Source organism: Semicossyphus pulcher, unplaced genomic scaffold, assembly GCF_022749685.1.
Source record: "Semicossyphus pulcher isolate SPU_LCO1_2020_fin unplaced genomic scaffold, fSemPul1.0.p SCAF_16, whole genome shotgun sequence".
Classification (NCBI taxonomy): domain Eukaryota; kingdom Metazoa; phylum Chordata; class Actinopteri; order Labriformes; family Labridae; genus Semicossyphus; species Semicossyphus pulcher.
Window position 1 is genome coordinate 4,099,761 of NW_027211670.1, and position 14,754 is coordinate 4,114,514.

Below are 14,754 nucleotides of genomic sequence, written 5' to 3' on the forward strand. Positions count from 1 at the left end.
TTCCCACTGATGCTGTGCACGAATGTATCTGTTGAAGTGGTAAGAATTAATATTGTGTCTTCATTACATTGTATCAAGGCAGTGAGTATAAACGCATGTGCCAATTTACAGTTAAATCACCAGCTTATTTTAATGTTCTGCCAAATATTTGTCCCACCAGTAATAGCTAACGTGAACTGACTTGATCCTTGGCTAACGTTAGCTAGCTTTAGCTTTTTCTATCAACTTGAATGGGTTAATGTATGGTACCCAATGTTATAATTTTAACTGAGCCGTGTATTGCTGCTCATTGTTGTAGCACGGTCTGATAACTGGCACTTAAAAAATATATTTTGCTGGTCTTAGCATTAAATACAGAGCACTAAGGCACTCAAGTTACATTACTGCTATTGTGTGGTAAGCATATGATATACTCATATGTTTTAATTCCGTCATCATGGCCAACCATTTTTCTTCTCGTTTTTCTTTTTATAGAGGAGTCTACTTCTTCTTCAGAGATGGAGTCTCAGAATTCAAACCTGGTCTGTGTCATATGCCTGGAACGTTTCCGAATCCCAGTAACCATCCCCTGTGGTCATACCTTCTGTCAAACATGCATCACAATTCACTGGGACACCAAGAGCAAGTCTGACATTGGACCTCAGTGCCCCATCTGCAATGAGAAGTTCTCCACAAGGCCCATCCTCAAGCGAAATGTGTCCCTGTCAGTCCTGACTGAGGCTGCAAACAGCACCGGGCCCTCCAGCAGAGACGTGCTCATGAGGGGAAGCGAAGGGGCCAGAGCCATGCTGCTGTGTGATCGCCATAAAAAGCCTCTTGTTTATTACTGCAGACAGGACAGAATGTCTGTGTGTTGTGAGTGTGGCATCTCTGAATGCCTGAACCATGAGAAGGTCTTGTTGGAGGTGGAAAGGGAATATCAAGAGGTATAACAACACAGGGCCACCAAAGTGTCTTAGCTGGGAGTTTAACATTGGTTTTCAGCCCATTAATTACTCTGTCTATGTTACTCTGATAACACAGTAACACACATGATTATATATTATTTGTGACTTGGTAAGGCCAATAATCAGTTTGATGTTTTCTTTACAGATGCTGCTGGAAAGGAAGAATAAGGAGGTGGGGAAACTCATTGAGGATACGGAAAAGAGCATCAAGGACCTGGCTGAGAATATCGATCAAGCCAAGGTAGTTCCCAACACTTCCCCTATCTTATGGGAAAAGTAGCCTTAAGCCTTAAAACAGGCTGTAATGCTGCAATGTATTCCCTCCGGACAAAGCACTTTAAGTGGATGCGCTCTCACTAGACGCCCAAAGATGACATTGCAGCCATGACAGTTTTGCAGCTGTCTGTCAAAGAGAGGAAGAGGACTATAGAGAAAGCAAATGCATGGTTTAGGAGTCGGAACAGATGTGATAATAATAATAATATTCAAACTGAATCATTTCTTGTTTCACTCTTCTTTGCAATGTTTGAAAGACTTTAAACAAGTTTCAAATTAATTCATATCATACTATGTTTAAAACTGAACGACAGTTAAACGCAATTTAACAGGCAATTAATTATTCTCTTTGCACACCCACAAGACTTGTACCTAGGGCTGCTGTTTTCATGATCTAATTATGGTAAATGGTAAATGGACTGCACTCATGGTCTTTTCTAGTCGTCAGACCACTCACAGCGCTTTTTACACTACATGTCAGATTCATCTTTTCACACACTGATGGCAGAGGCTCTTATGCAAATTTCCAAACTGCTCATCAGGATCTAATGCACATTCGCACATCAAAGGCTATGCCTTCTGGAACAGTTTGGGGTTCAGTGTATTGCCCAAAGACAATTCAACATGTAGACTGAATAAGTCAGGGATCAAACTGCCTTTCACTTGAGAGACAACGCACTCTTGCATTGAGCCACAGCCGCTGATTATTTTCACAATTAATCGTTAAGAGTGTAAAACTCCCAAAGTGATATTTTTAAAATGCGTCTTTGTCCAACCAACACCTATTGACTAACAAAGGAAAAAGTAAAGCAGCAAATCCTTTCATTTATTAAAGAAGCTGGAACAAAATGACCAAAATAAACAACATTTTAAAATAGTAGGCAGTTAATTTCCTTTTGATCCACTGATTGCGGCAGATCAACTTCTAATGCATTTTAAGGAAATAGTTTTGTCCTAACTGTCAAAGCTTCGCCTCAGAAAACACTTGATGATATTGTGGATAAATAAAAAGACCAGGAAGAAATAATTGTCATTGGACACAATCAACCATGTGTTGTTTAAATGACATTTGCCATCAACAGGTCACTCTTCAGCAGACTTCTGCCTGGGTCAATGTCAAGTTCTCCAGCCTAATAAAAATCCTGGCGGAGAAGCAGGAGGCTACAGAGCTCTTCGTTGAGGAGCAGAGAGAAGCTGCAATCACAGAGGCAGAGGCTCGGCTGGCTGAACTAGAGGGGCGCTCCCAGATCCTCCGAGAGAGTCAGGGACAGATAGCAGCTGTACGGAGTCTCGCTGACACTGAACTCATCAAGGTTTGTACCCCTCTACACTGGCATTCATTTGGCTTATATAAAGAGAAATTGCACTGCAAGGTTTTTTTAAAAGCAGAGAAAAAGTCACCGCTGCACTGAGCTTAGAGCTATCTTAATGTAATCATTGGCCGAGTCTCACTGTAGGTTTCATGTTTTCTCCCCTTGTCACCCTCCTGCCATGAGAATGTTCAGATACAAGCAATTTGGTCCTCTGATCGTAATTGGGGAACTTCATATTTACATGAACATCCCACAAATACAATCTCACTGCATGACATCATTTATATGGTTAACACATTTTGAGGTTATGTTGACCAAGCAGCAGTTAAAGAATGACTGTGTTCATCTTTGTTTACCTGGTATATTCAAACCAGCCAAATCTAAAGGTAAATTGTTTTTTTCTTAAAATGAAAAAAGTTCCTCCGAAGGTCACAAATTATGTATGTATTTTGTAATGCAAAAGAGTTACAGTGCAAACGTGTTCAAAGAGCTGTTCACAAGCTGTTTTGGCAGAATACCAAACTGAAAAGGGAACAAACAGTCAGACGTCTGTAAAAATGATGGATCTGTCTCATGCAGTAGGTGCCTATGAACAAAGAGATGGTTAAAAAAAGCAGCATTGTGCATGCTGCATGTCTTTCACATCTGACCTCACCGAACAGTAGTAATATACTGTCGCATTCAGTGAGGTGAATATTTTACGGCTTGGTGGCAGCAAAAGCAGAATAAACTTCAGACTGCTGAATGACACAACACTCTGAGCATAAATTCTTCCTTCAGCTTTGCAAAGCACTCCTAAAATTAAGAAAATCACTGAAACTTTGAAAACATTATTATGCATCATCACTTCTGTACTGAATTATTCCAACATACTGAATTGTTCTAAATAAGCCACTGAAGGGGTTAACATGGAAACAAGTTTAGTGTTCTGGGTAAAGTAATGCACCAATGTCCAGTGCATCGTCAATTAGGGTATGGTGATCAGTTTATTCACTGTTTCAATTCAAAATAATACCACGCTGACACTCTCACTCACACACTTACACAGTGAAAAACAGTTAGAATTTACACCTGGCTGCAATCACCTGGAGCTTGGCTTTATGCACAACCTAAATCAAGGCTCCACCCTGTGCTATGTAACAGAATTACATGCATATACAGTGTTACACACTGTAGAGTCTCATACAAAGAAACGTTAAAACAAATAAAAAGCACATTTCTTTTTGTACTGCCAAATGAATTTTGGAAATCTTTTTTGAAATTTGGAATTTTGCATCACTGGCAGACACATGCAATGATTGCAACACCCTTTATTCACTGTGTCAGTATGTATAACAATATAACATATACCAATTATCAACCCAACATGAAACTGTGTGCATCTAACATACTGTAATTCAGCACATTTAAGAATAATCAACCGCCACATCATCAGGCCCTTCTTTAAAATGTAAATCTCTTCACAGGAATCAATGCTTATAGAAGTTCCCCGTTTCGTGGATATTACCAAGGATGTGACGCCAAACCTTCCAGAGCGATTGAACGGCATCACAGAAGTCCTGTCCCGAGTTTCCAAGCTGGTGTCTGAGGACCTGGAGAAAGCTGTGAGCACCACCGTGGGTCATGACAAAGACGGTAATTTTTCTTTTGATATTATTTTCCATCTTTACCCTTATATGCTGAAGATGCAACATCAACTATTTCTTAGTCTTAGCTATGCATTCTCAAGTGTGTGCTGGTCTGCAGGTTCACCTCAGGATAAGAGGCCAGTTCTTGCTGTGGTTCCAAGTCCAGCTGCTCCATGCCACCCTGGTGGTAAAGAGGGCCTCAATGCTTGTAAGTCCTATCGAACATTTTCGACTCCGTATTTGTTCCAAGTATACATCTGATTCTCCTCTTCTTCATGTTATAAATAGTTTGCAAACCTGCAGAAGGGCAATAAGTGTCAGGGCTTGGATGACATTAATAATGAGCAATGAAAAACAAGTTAAAGATAACAGTGTAGATATCTACTCCTGCTTCAATCCCTCTGATCCCTTTCTTCCTGAATAGACCGATGTGCATTGACCTTCGACCCTCGCACAGCCAATGGGCACCTGTTTCTGTCCCTGGAGAACCGGAGGGCGGAGCACCTGACCTCCGGACCACGCCCCGTCCCAGTCAATGCAGCCCGTTTCGATCACACCTGGCAGGTGCTGTGCTTTCAGGGCTTTACCCATGGACAGCACTACTGGGAGCTGGAGGTGTCCAAGCCTTGGGCTTACCTCGGGGTAAACTATGCGTGTCTTTGTGAGAGTGCTTGTTTAGAGTTCCCATAATCAGGAAAATAGCCAAGTCAATTTGAACAAGTGTCAAGATATGATTTTTTTTTTTTAATTACACAATGTCTGAAAGAAACTGCAACAATAAGTGTCATCAATTCTTAAAATGAAAATTTTCTTAAATAGGAAAATTCCTACAAACATAAAAGTTTGCTGCCCCTTTTCTATAGGCAATGTAACAGGCTGCAAGCATGCATGTGATTGGCAAATTGTAAGGAAGAATGGAGGGGGCAGGGTTTGACCAACTTTAAAACTTTATCACCTATGAAATCTATTAAGAACTATAAATACAGCTACAATAGCATCTCTGTGAGAATTTACAGAGGCTTAGGAGTGCTTTGAGGTAAATCCCATTACACACAGGCTAAAATGCAACAAATGACCCTGTTGATATGTTGTCTGCATCCAGCACAACAGAGACTCTCTGTTACCATTGTGCTTCACAAAATTCACCCACATCCTCTATCCCGCCTCTCATCAGGTAACCTATGAGACCATCCCCAGGAAGGAGAAGGGCAAGAGGTGCATGGTGGGTATGAATGAACTCTCCTGGAGCCTGCAGCTGGACGAGCATCAGCTCAGCGCCTGGCACAATGGCCGACGAGAGATTCTGTCCAGCCACTCCCAGCACAGCCGCATCGGCATGCTGCTTGACTATGAGGCGGGCACGCTTACGTACTACGGCGATGGGCAGACCAGGCTTCACGCCTTCCACTGTGCCTTCACCCAGGAGCTGTTCCCTGCCTGCTGGATAGGAGAGGGTGTCAGCATCACCCTGTGCTCCACATGAGCTGACTTAAAAAGAGAAGGGAAGGAGGGAGCTCAGTAATAAGAAGCACTATCACACACGGACACTAGAAGACTCAACCTAGAGGTTCCCCCTTAACCTTTTAGGACTTTTTGAAATCGTTTCCCCCTCTTTGCTATGACTGCCTTCCTGTAAAAGAAAAGACTGTGGAGGGCTGTCTTCCCCAAAACAAGCCACCCGTCTTCAGCTTATTCACTAACCACATGACAAAATAGCAATGGTCACAATCTCTGGTCCTTAAGGCCCTTATGGTTCTTGCTTAAAGACAATGCATAACAGCAATCAAAAAAATTGCCAATTATTTTGATAATATTTGCTGTGTCCAGATTGTTATTTTAATATTTCTATGTCATTTATGACAGGAGATTATGAATTTCCAACTGTAAGTTGGACAAAAGAAGCAATTTCCCCCTCTTTTTTTTTACATTTTAAAGACTAAACAATTTTATCAGCTCGGGAGGAAAACTACTTTATTTTGTTTGGTTTGTTCTTTTCTTCAAAGTATTTATGAAATAACGATAGATTTTACATCGATCATGTCTGCTTTCAGGTAGGACATGACCGCTGATCGCTTCAACTCAGTATGTCAGATTATTGTACTTTTATTTTTGCTCTACAAAATTGAGAGTCCTTGTGTTCTTGCAAGGCAATGAGCAATTACAGGTGGGCTTTCAGGCAAATGGCTTATAAAATACATTACATTACCACACACATGCTGAGGTCAGGGTTTGATTAGTTAAAAACCAGAGAGATTCTGAGGAGCAGATGAGTTCAGTATTATCAGTTTCCACAGTGATAGGGAAGTACTGGGTTGTTACTGATAAGGTTAACTTGCATCATCCTCCTGAGGTGCTTTAGAAAGTCATGTCTGTGTGTGGCACATGCTGTTACGCTGGTGAAAGTGTGCCAGAGTAGATTTCACTTTCTCTGAAAGGTTTTTTTTTTTCTTTTATTTAGAGGAGAAGTTGATTCCACTCATTGTGGTAAAAAGAACTATAGTAGTTTGACATAAATACTGAAAATATGCACAACAGCTTGCCTGGCTCTGCTCAAAGGTAACTTACCATCACTGCTAAGGTGAATTAATTAACATATATTTTGTTACCTGGCAACCAGTAGCAACAAGAGGAGACTTCAGGAAGTCACTGCGCCCAGCACATAACCCCCTATAAAACCATAGTCTGACATTTTCACTCTTTGGGATTTCACACTCACGGTACTACACAAACAGAATATAATGATTTAATAAATGAGTTTTAGAGGTGCTGGGTGGTGACTTTTATTGCCTTTAGACGGAGTCCAGTCTTTATTCCCTGTCAGCTAAGCTAACCTGTATTTCTGTGCAGAAATACACATCAATCTTTTATCTCTTGTCAAGAATGCCAGTAGGCTTGTTTCCTCATGGGAGCCTTTTATCCAGTTTCATTTCTTTAATGTTGAGGTTGAAGTAGATTAACCCTACCTGTGCCATACAAAGTATCTGTACACATTTAAGAGGTCATTGTAGCACAACAAGTAAAAGAAAGAGAAAATGACACTATTGCAATGCAATGGGAAGTTTTCTGTTGAGTAATTAATTGCCCAAGCGGTCTGAAGATCTGGCACTTCTCCTAGTCATACTTTCTTTTCAGTTTCTTTTCTCCCTAAACAAGTTTTCATCTCTGTAATTTAATCCACATAAATACTGGAGTTTTGTGTGTGTATAGGACACTGCGCAGTATGCTGAACATGATTACTTTATGTGACATTGTCCTGTAAAAGGTACAACCCCTCTGTTGTACTATGAACAGTTGTGGGCTGTTTATTACTACTGAGAATACAAAAGTGACAGTGTAATGCCATTTTTGTTATCATTCTGTATGTTAGCAAAAAGGCACAAACACCTTTCCTGTACATTCTACAACCTGTGATGCTGACAGAGTTGTGAAGGAATCTGCTGTACACTACAAATGTTTTTAATGGGCTTTTGGCCTTTTTTTATCGTGAGCACTTAAAAGGCATGGTCGTGACCTTCACAGCGTAAGGAGCTGGAGGCTCAGTACGTCACTCTTTGGGAAACTGCTGTGGATTTGCACAAGTTGTTTGGAAGCACAGATGAGAACTACTGACTCTGAGAAGGGAAAAACACATCTGCAGACAAAAAACATAATTTTTCCCACTGACTCTGGAAAAGGTTTATGTTAAGTATGCTAATGCACTATGCTGTGTTCTAAGTGGATAACCCATCAATGTTGTGATATAGCAATGGTCAGTTTAGAACATTATAGCCCTTAGCCCTTATATAAAAAGTGGACGAAGCCATCAGAACATCACCCACTGCTTTGAGAACTGCCTTATGAAGCAATACAATTTTGCCTTCCCCGTTTTGTTTTCCAGGAGTCTGGACATGCATTGATGCGGCTCTATCCTGACTGAGAGGTCCAGTGTTAGCGTCTTGTCAATCATAGGCAGCCAAGTCCTAAAGCATCCCCTGGTTTATCATGTATTTTAGTCGAAGTAGGACCATACTTTATAGAATAAAAAATCTAACTGAAGCGAAGCTACATCCACTTCTTATATACAGTCTATGGTGTAGAAATAAAGACAGACAGTTCTGTTTCACATGAATCAAGATCCATTTAATAAATCCAATCCAATGCATACAAGCATTAGTTGAGATCATGCTTTGTTTTACTTACTTGAGCCATTTTACATGAATTATTCAATAAATTACTTTGAAATAAATACAGAACTTTATTATCATCATTATTATTATTATTATTAATGTACACACAGCCATGACAGAGCAAAGAAGAGCCTGATGCATAGCATTCTGAAAGTGCAAAGAATCAGCCACAGATGTGCCACAGGTACGGTATACAGAATAGTCACAGAGGAAGGAAGAGTAGAGGCTCAGTTACTGAGCTGATCAGATCAGATTTAAAGATTGACCTCAAACTGGAGCGTTACGAAACCACGGAAAGTAGAAAAACTGAAACATCCTCTCAGGGTTTTGTTCATTTTAATTTTTAAAATAAACACTAGAAGAATGATAATAGGTTGGCGGTGAGTCTGACCATGTGTTTTCTCGAATGTTCAGAGGAATGACAAAACAGGAAGTGACATCATTGTGGACTACCTTGCTCTTGTGTGTTACAAAGATAATCCCCCTGGCTGTCCGTCCCTCCAGTGGTCACCCTCACTCTCTGCTCTAATCCAGGATCAGGGATTCACTGCCTTGGCTGCTCTAATCTTTGTGGTCTTCTCATCCATTAAAACATGTTGAAGCAGACACAGCCTCCCCGCAGTCCACTCCCTTTACAAAAGCTAGTTTTTGCTCTAGGTTAGTGTTCTTGAGAAAATATCTAATTTTTAAAAGTCTACATATTAAAAGCCTGTACATACAAATTATAGAAAAATAAAACACTGCATTCAGCACGCCTCGGAATGGATTAGCAAAGTAATTAGCATCATCTGATTCAGCCTAGTTTATTAGACAGTAATAGAAAATTATAAGTGAGCTTCACAATATAGCTGAATCTTAAGTTTAGTGTGGTCGTATGATTCTTTGGACACTTGCACTGCCATGAATGCTAAAATAACTGGTCAGGTTACAACATTTTTGTCATCCTCATTGGGAAAAGCCCCAAAATCCTGACAATCTTGGCCTGAACAATTTTCTGGTTTCTCTCAAAGATCGCTACCAATATTTCTAGCTTCAATCAAGTATAGGTTCTTATGTAGAGAATGATGCTGATTACAATATAAGAATCAGTAGAAGGAATTAAAAAGCAGTGGAATGAGGAAAAAGGAGTTGTAAGGAGTCCAGGAACAAGAAAAAAAAGGGAATCTGTTAAAGAAATGAAAAATGATGTGATGCAGTAGGAAAGGGACACAGGAGACAGAGCGGAATGAGGGTGAGATCGAGCAGGTCTACTGGTTCTTCTTGTCTTCTGGAGGAGAGTAGGGAGGAGGCTTGTCCTATGGAGAGAAGACAGTCGTGGTTGAAGATAACTGTACTGTACAATAATCCAATCTGAGCATGTCCTGTTGATATGAAGAAGCCCTGCATTTGTGAAGACACTGAAGAGCGGCTCTTTTGAGGTATTTTTATATTTCAGCACTAACATTATAGTACAACAAAGGACTCAAGTACTTGCACGAAGTAAGCCCTGGTTTGCCAAATATATATTATTGGTGTTGTCATGGACACATGCACTAAGTTTCTCACAATTGTTTAACTCCTCAGCTTTTGCTCAAAGGTGAGCAGCTATGTTATTTACAGTGTGAAGGTCATCAGCTGCTATGGAGCAGTACAGATAGATAGATAGATAGATAGATAGATAGATAGATAGATCTAGATCTAGATTTCCTTCAGCTCAAACATGTAAACTTTAAAACAGGGCAAATTAAAAATGCAAGAACTCTATACGTGAAACAATTAGTGATGTCTATAAAGAGTTACCAAGCACGAATGCCCAGCCCTAGTCTGAAGTCCTTCTGTTAGAGTCCAGTTTTTATGGTCTTTATCAAAGAGGACGTGCCATGTGACAATTAACAATAAGGTGCTCCACCATTGGTTGTTTTCATAGTAGTTCTATGTGTGACGTTGGCTGATTGAATTAGCTGACCCTGTCCTACTGCCAAGAAAAAAGGAGAAAGTCTATCTACAAGCACATAAAATAATATTTGCATCTCAGCAGAGTAAGTTTGCTTTGCATATGTTTTTTTTGTGATGGTGTTCTTTTAAGTAATATGCAAATTATTTTCCCAATTGATAAAAAACAATTTGTCAATTAAAAAAATAAATACTGATAAGTAAGTTTAACTTAAGATGTGTAGCCGAGTGATGGAATGCAGCTCACCTGTGGCAGGTACACATGTGTAGGAGGCAGTGTGACACAGCTGGCGCTCGCTGCTGCCTCGGCTGCTTTGGCCTCCGCTGGGAAAGAGAGGGGAGGGGGACATTAATTAAACACGGTCTAAATGGTAATCCCTGGGATATACAGTATGAAAATACTGAAGCTAATCAAAACTAAGGGTGGTGTGACGATGAGGGGAAGAGGAAATTACCTGATTTATTTTTTGGTGAGGCAATGTAATATGACAGAATTTTGGCAATATAATTAAGAAGTTGTCCTAAAAAAAAAGCTCAAGGTCCACTGACAAGCTTTTTCTGTGGTACACCAAATCCCTAGTCATCCTCAGAGTAAATGAGTTTGTTACATCCACTGATTTAAACCATGAGATGTTCAAGAAATAGTTTCACCATCTATTTATAACAATGTTTTTCAAATATTGACGAGAATTAAGTTAAAAAAAATACTAATAAACAGTATATAAATCATCACATTGATGTTCATTGCTACCACAATAACCGTGTTCCAGTGACATGCTATATGTTAGTTACATGATAACAATTTGCCTCATTAAATCATCAGACTTTTATGAAAACAATATCCTGATTACGGTTAAAAAGTTGGTTAAATCTATTATCCATCAACAGACAGAAAATCATTTACGTTCCTAGTTACAGTCAATAAACTATTTTTCTAGTCGTACCTGATTTGAAAGCTTAACTGCTTTGGGTTTGGACTGTTTTAAGAGATTACGTTGGGCTTAAGGTATTGTGATCATCAATTTGGAAAACATTTTGACATGGTTTTATCATATCAGCATTAGGGCTGTCAACCAATATTCTAAATATATAACCGAAATGTAGCTAAAAACTGTCTTGCGTGTTCTCGCATGTCCTCTCACACACTCACGTGGTTACGGACCATCTTTTAAAAGGCACGTTGTTATGTTTAAATACATCGATCTTTGCAAGTAAGTTTGTCTCTCGTGATGATGTGATATCAGTGAAATATGAGGAATGATGAAAATCAATTATTGCCCTAAAAGCAGTCTCTTGAAAGGGACTTTAATAAAGCGCGCATCAGTTAAAGGCAATACTATTCATTATATACAATGAGATCTTTTGACACTTTTAAAACAAATATGGATTAACTAGCCAAAGGTTATTCTGTACCTAATGTAAGCATCTTAAAGGAATTCAGATCTCTTTCTTTAGATTTTTATTTAAACCTGCAGTGAAGCTATCCTTCTCGCCGTTTTCCTAGAGCGACCAACCTGCTGCTGAGGAAGGAAGGTCTGGATCATGTGGGGGCTGCTGGCCCAGAGGAGCCGAATAAGGAGGTGGAGGTATGTAGCCAGCGGAGGCATCAAACGCTGGAGGGTTGGGGTAGAATCCACCTGGACAACATGAGCAGAGAGTTTACAGGTTCACCCAGCTGCGATGCACACTTGCAACACTTTCACAAGACCCTAAGGAGATTTAGGAAACTAAGGTGCAAATGAAAAGCGTGACAATTATTAAAGGCCTTACCTGCTGGAGGAGGGTTGGGGTAAGAGTAGCCGGGTGGAGGTCCAGCAGGGTACATCCCATTAGCAGGAGGGGGAGGAGGGTAAGCGTAGGCCCCATTGGCCATGTAGGGGCATCCACCAAACCCTGAAGTCACTGGTTGACCTCTTGATGCTGTAAGACACAAGGCAGGAGGAGAAGGAAGACATAGGAGAAGTAATAGAGAGGACAGTCAGCCAAAAGGATTGTGAACAGTGGAAATGTAATTTCCCATTTCAGCTTTGCACAAATGCATTTCCATAACCACACACCCTTTGGGAAATGTAGCCCTTAATCCAATTTCAAATGTGGATGGGTACGTCATTTAAGATATTGGCAGTCAATATTTTTGTCAAGTGGATAATCATTTTTGATATCTAATCTTTATAACGAACAGATAAATAAAAGAAACTGGGAATAAGTTAAACTAAATTCCAAGCCGACATATCAGTGAAATCACAATGAAATGCTGATATCTGTAATGGCTATAAGCGTAACAGATTCATTGCTGAAGGGGCTTCCCATACATACCTTGAGCTGCGACCTGCAGCATGTACTGGCCAAACTCTATAGCTCCTCCTGCAGCAAAGACAAGTTTGAATGTAGCACTGCCCTCCCAGCCACCTGCAGGAGATATAACACAAGGAGGAATGCAAGTTGTTACTGTGTGCTGAAAAAACTAACAGACACAAAATAATGTATGATTAAGCAACAGTATAACCTATGACGCACATGAACCTGCGCACACACATACAGATGCCTACCTCCAGGCTCTGCGCCTACAGTGCCTTTGATGTAATTTGCTCCTAACACAGGTTGCTTGACCTCACAGCCTTTCATGAGGTAGAAGGGCATCATAAAGGACTGTAGTGCATCTCTCCCTTTAGCCACAAAGATCACCTGGGAGAAAACAACAGCAAATCACATTATCACAGCTACCTCAAAAGTCTTGGGGAACTCTTAACCTGATACTGACTACAGTTCTGCCAAGAGGATGTTGTGTACTTGTTGTCAATAGTAACCGCATTTAGTCAGCATGAGGCTGTGGCTATATTACAAAAAAGACACCTGGGTCTTGTCTCTCACCCTGTATGGAGTTAGGTAGATGCTGCCCTTCTTGCTCTTTCTGAAGGCTTCTGGCAGACGTTCTGCATCACAGAAAACCAGCTCCACGTTATCGTAGTTCATCAACACACTGGTGACAGAAATACAAGAGAGACAAGAGATCACACTTAGTTGATCTAAAAGAAATAACAATTTCGTGATATGTCACATTTGTATTACATTTTATTTACAAAATAACAAACATCAAAATAATTTATATAAAGTTTTGTTTGATTGACAATATGACTCAAACCCTTGTTTCATAATCATGGATTTAGGAGCTTAAAAATTAGATCATTGGGTCATTGTGTAACTGTCCAGTTACTAAACATGGCTCATCAGTTACTTTCAGTAAATGGTACTATGGTAAATGGATTAGGCTTACATGCCATCTATTGACAGGGCTTACTTTTGGCTCTGGATGAGCTGTCATGGGCTTAACATTTTACTCCCGTATATTCTAAAAGAATTAACCATTGATTCTAATTAATGATAACTGTGTTGACTTGGTCCTAATGTGAATAACAAAATACAAGAAACCTTTAATAGAGAGTGGGCCAGAGTGTAGCTGGTGAGGACAGCAAGCAATACAGTACTACCATAGTCCTCAGACACTGGTACAGTACGATTAAATTAATATACACAAGTGTGTCTGAAGTAAACATTTGTGTAATGACAAGTGAAGCCCGCTATGGTTGACTGCAGTGATGATATAACAGGTTGTAGGCCATGTCGGGCAACGAATCCAAAACCCGGTTCCGGATCATTCAAAGCGACTATTGCTTAAAAAAAAAAAAACATTATTACAATGAACGTGGCCTGACTGGCCTGCCGTTTGGCATTTATGAGTATATCTGGTGTCGTTTAAGATTGGCTAGAATTATTCTTTCATTCAGCTTCTTAGAAATACACCATTTTGTTAAATAAAACAAGCATAGCTTAGAAAATGCTCCACCGTTGACACGACATGCATTATTTTCAATAAAAAGAAATAGGCTAACAGACGCTAGAAGTTGTTATTCCAATGAAGTTAGCATTGGGTAACGTTAGCTGGTTTGTCAATAAGAAATGTTGTCCTCATGTCATATGAGAGCAGTCACAGTTGTCAGTCTGGTTAACGGTCACTGCTAGCTAGCCCGTTGCATCCCCGCTACCGTTACCTTTCACTGTTGTTGATGATTACTCCGCCGGACTCCGAGTTGTTCTGGTTCAGAGTCATGTCGACGGGCCTCCAGACTGTCCGAGAACAAAAAAGGCTGTTCCTTTATTAGAAAACGTAAACGCAGGCCTTTTTGTAGCCTTGGTAGCCGTTTCCTCTGCGTTGATAACGGTTGTTGTGAAAATGCTTCTGGGTTTGCTAGTGCACCTGCCCTTCCGCCGCCATATGTGTGAAACGCCCATAAAGTGACGTCACATGGTATAAAAAATGATGTGTTTACTGTAAAAAGGAGATTTTCAGGTTTTTGTTAAAGGAAAAGTGACCATTATATGAATATTAAAATAATTATGTCGGTATGAAATGTCCTTCGTTATAATTATGAGCCTCTTGGAAATAATAGTGTATAGTTATTACTAGTGAGTGAAGTTTCTAGAGGGTTCTACA

The 14,754-nt window shown here is 40.1% G+C and overlaps 2 protein-coding genes across 2 annotated transcripts; one reads left to right on the forward strand and one right to left on the reverse strand.

The window, feature by feature from the left end:
* Positions 1-17: 17 nt before the first annotated feature.
* trim65 (tripartite motif containing 65) lies at positions 18-8,351 on the forward strand. The gene is made up of 8 exons (XM_069664744.1): positions 18-39; positions 475-926; positions 1,093-1,188; positions 2,306-2,536; positions 4,003-4,171; positions 4,283-4,372; positions 4,589-4,806; positions 5,339-8,351. Exons 2-8 carry the CDS (start codon positions 498-500, stop codon positions 5,645-5,647), a joined length of 1,542 nt encoding a protein of 513 aa, XP_069520845.1. The 5' UTR covers positions 18-39; positions 475-497; the 3' UTR covers positions 5,648-8,351.
* wbp2 (WW domain binding protein 2) lies at positions 8,263-14,527 on the reverse strand. The gene is made up of 8 exons (XM_069664745.1): positions 14,312-14,527; positions 13,134-13,242; positions 12,812-12,947; positions 12,579-12,671; positions 12,033-12,182; positions 11,777-11,899; positions 10,510-10,586; positions 8,263-9,625 (listed from the first exon to the last, which is right to left on the reverse strand). The coding sequence occupies exons 1-8, from the start codon at positions 14,368-14,370 to the stop codon at positions 9,578-9,580; spliced, it is 795 nt and encodes a 264-aa protein (XP_069520846.1). The 5' UTR covers positions 14,371-14,527; the 3' UTR covers positions 8,263-9,577.
* Positions 14,528-14,754: the final 227 nt, after the last annotated feature.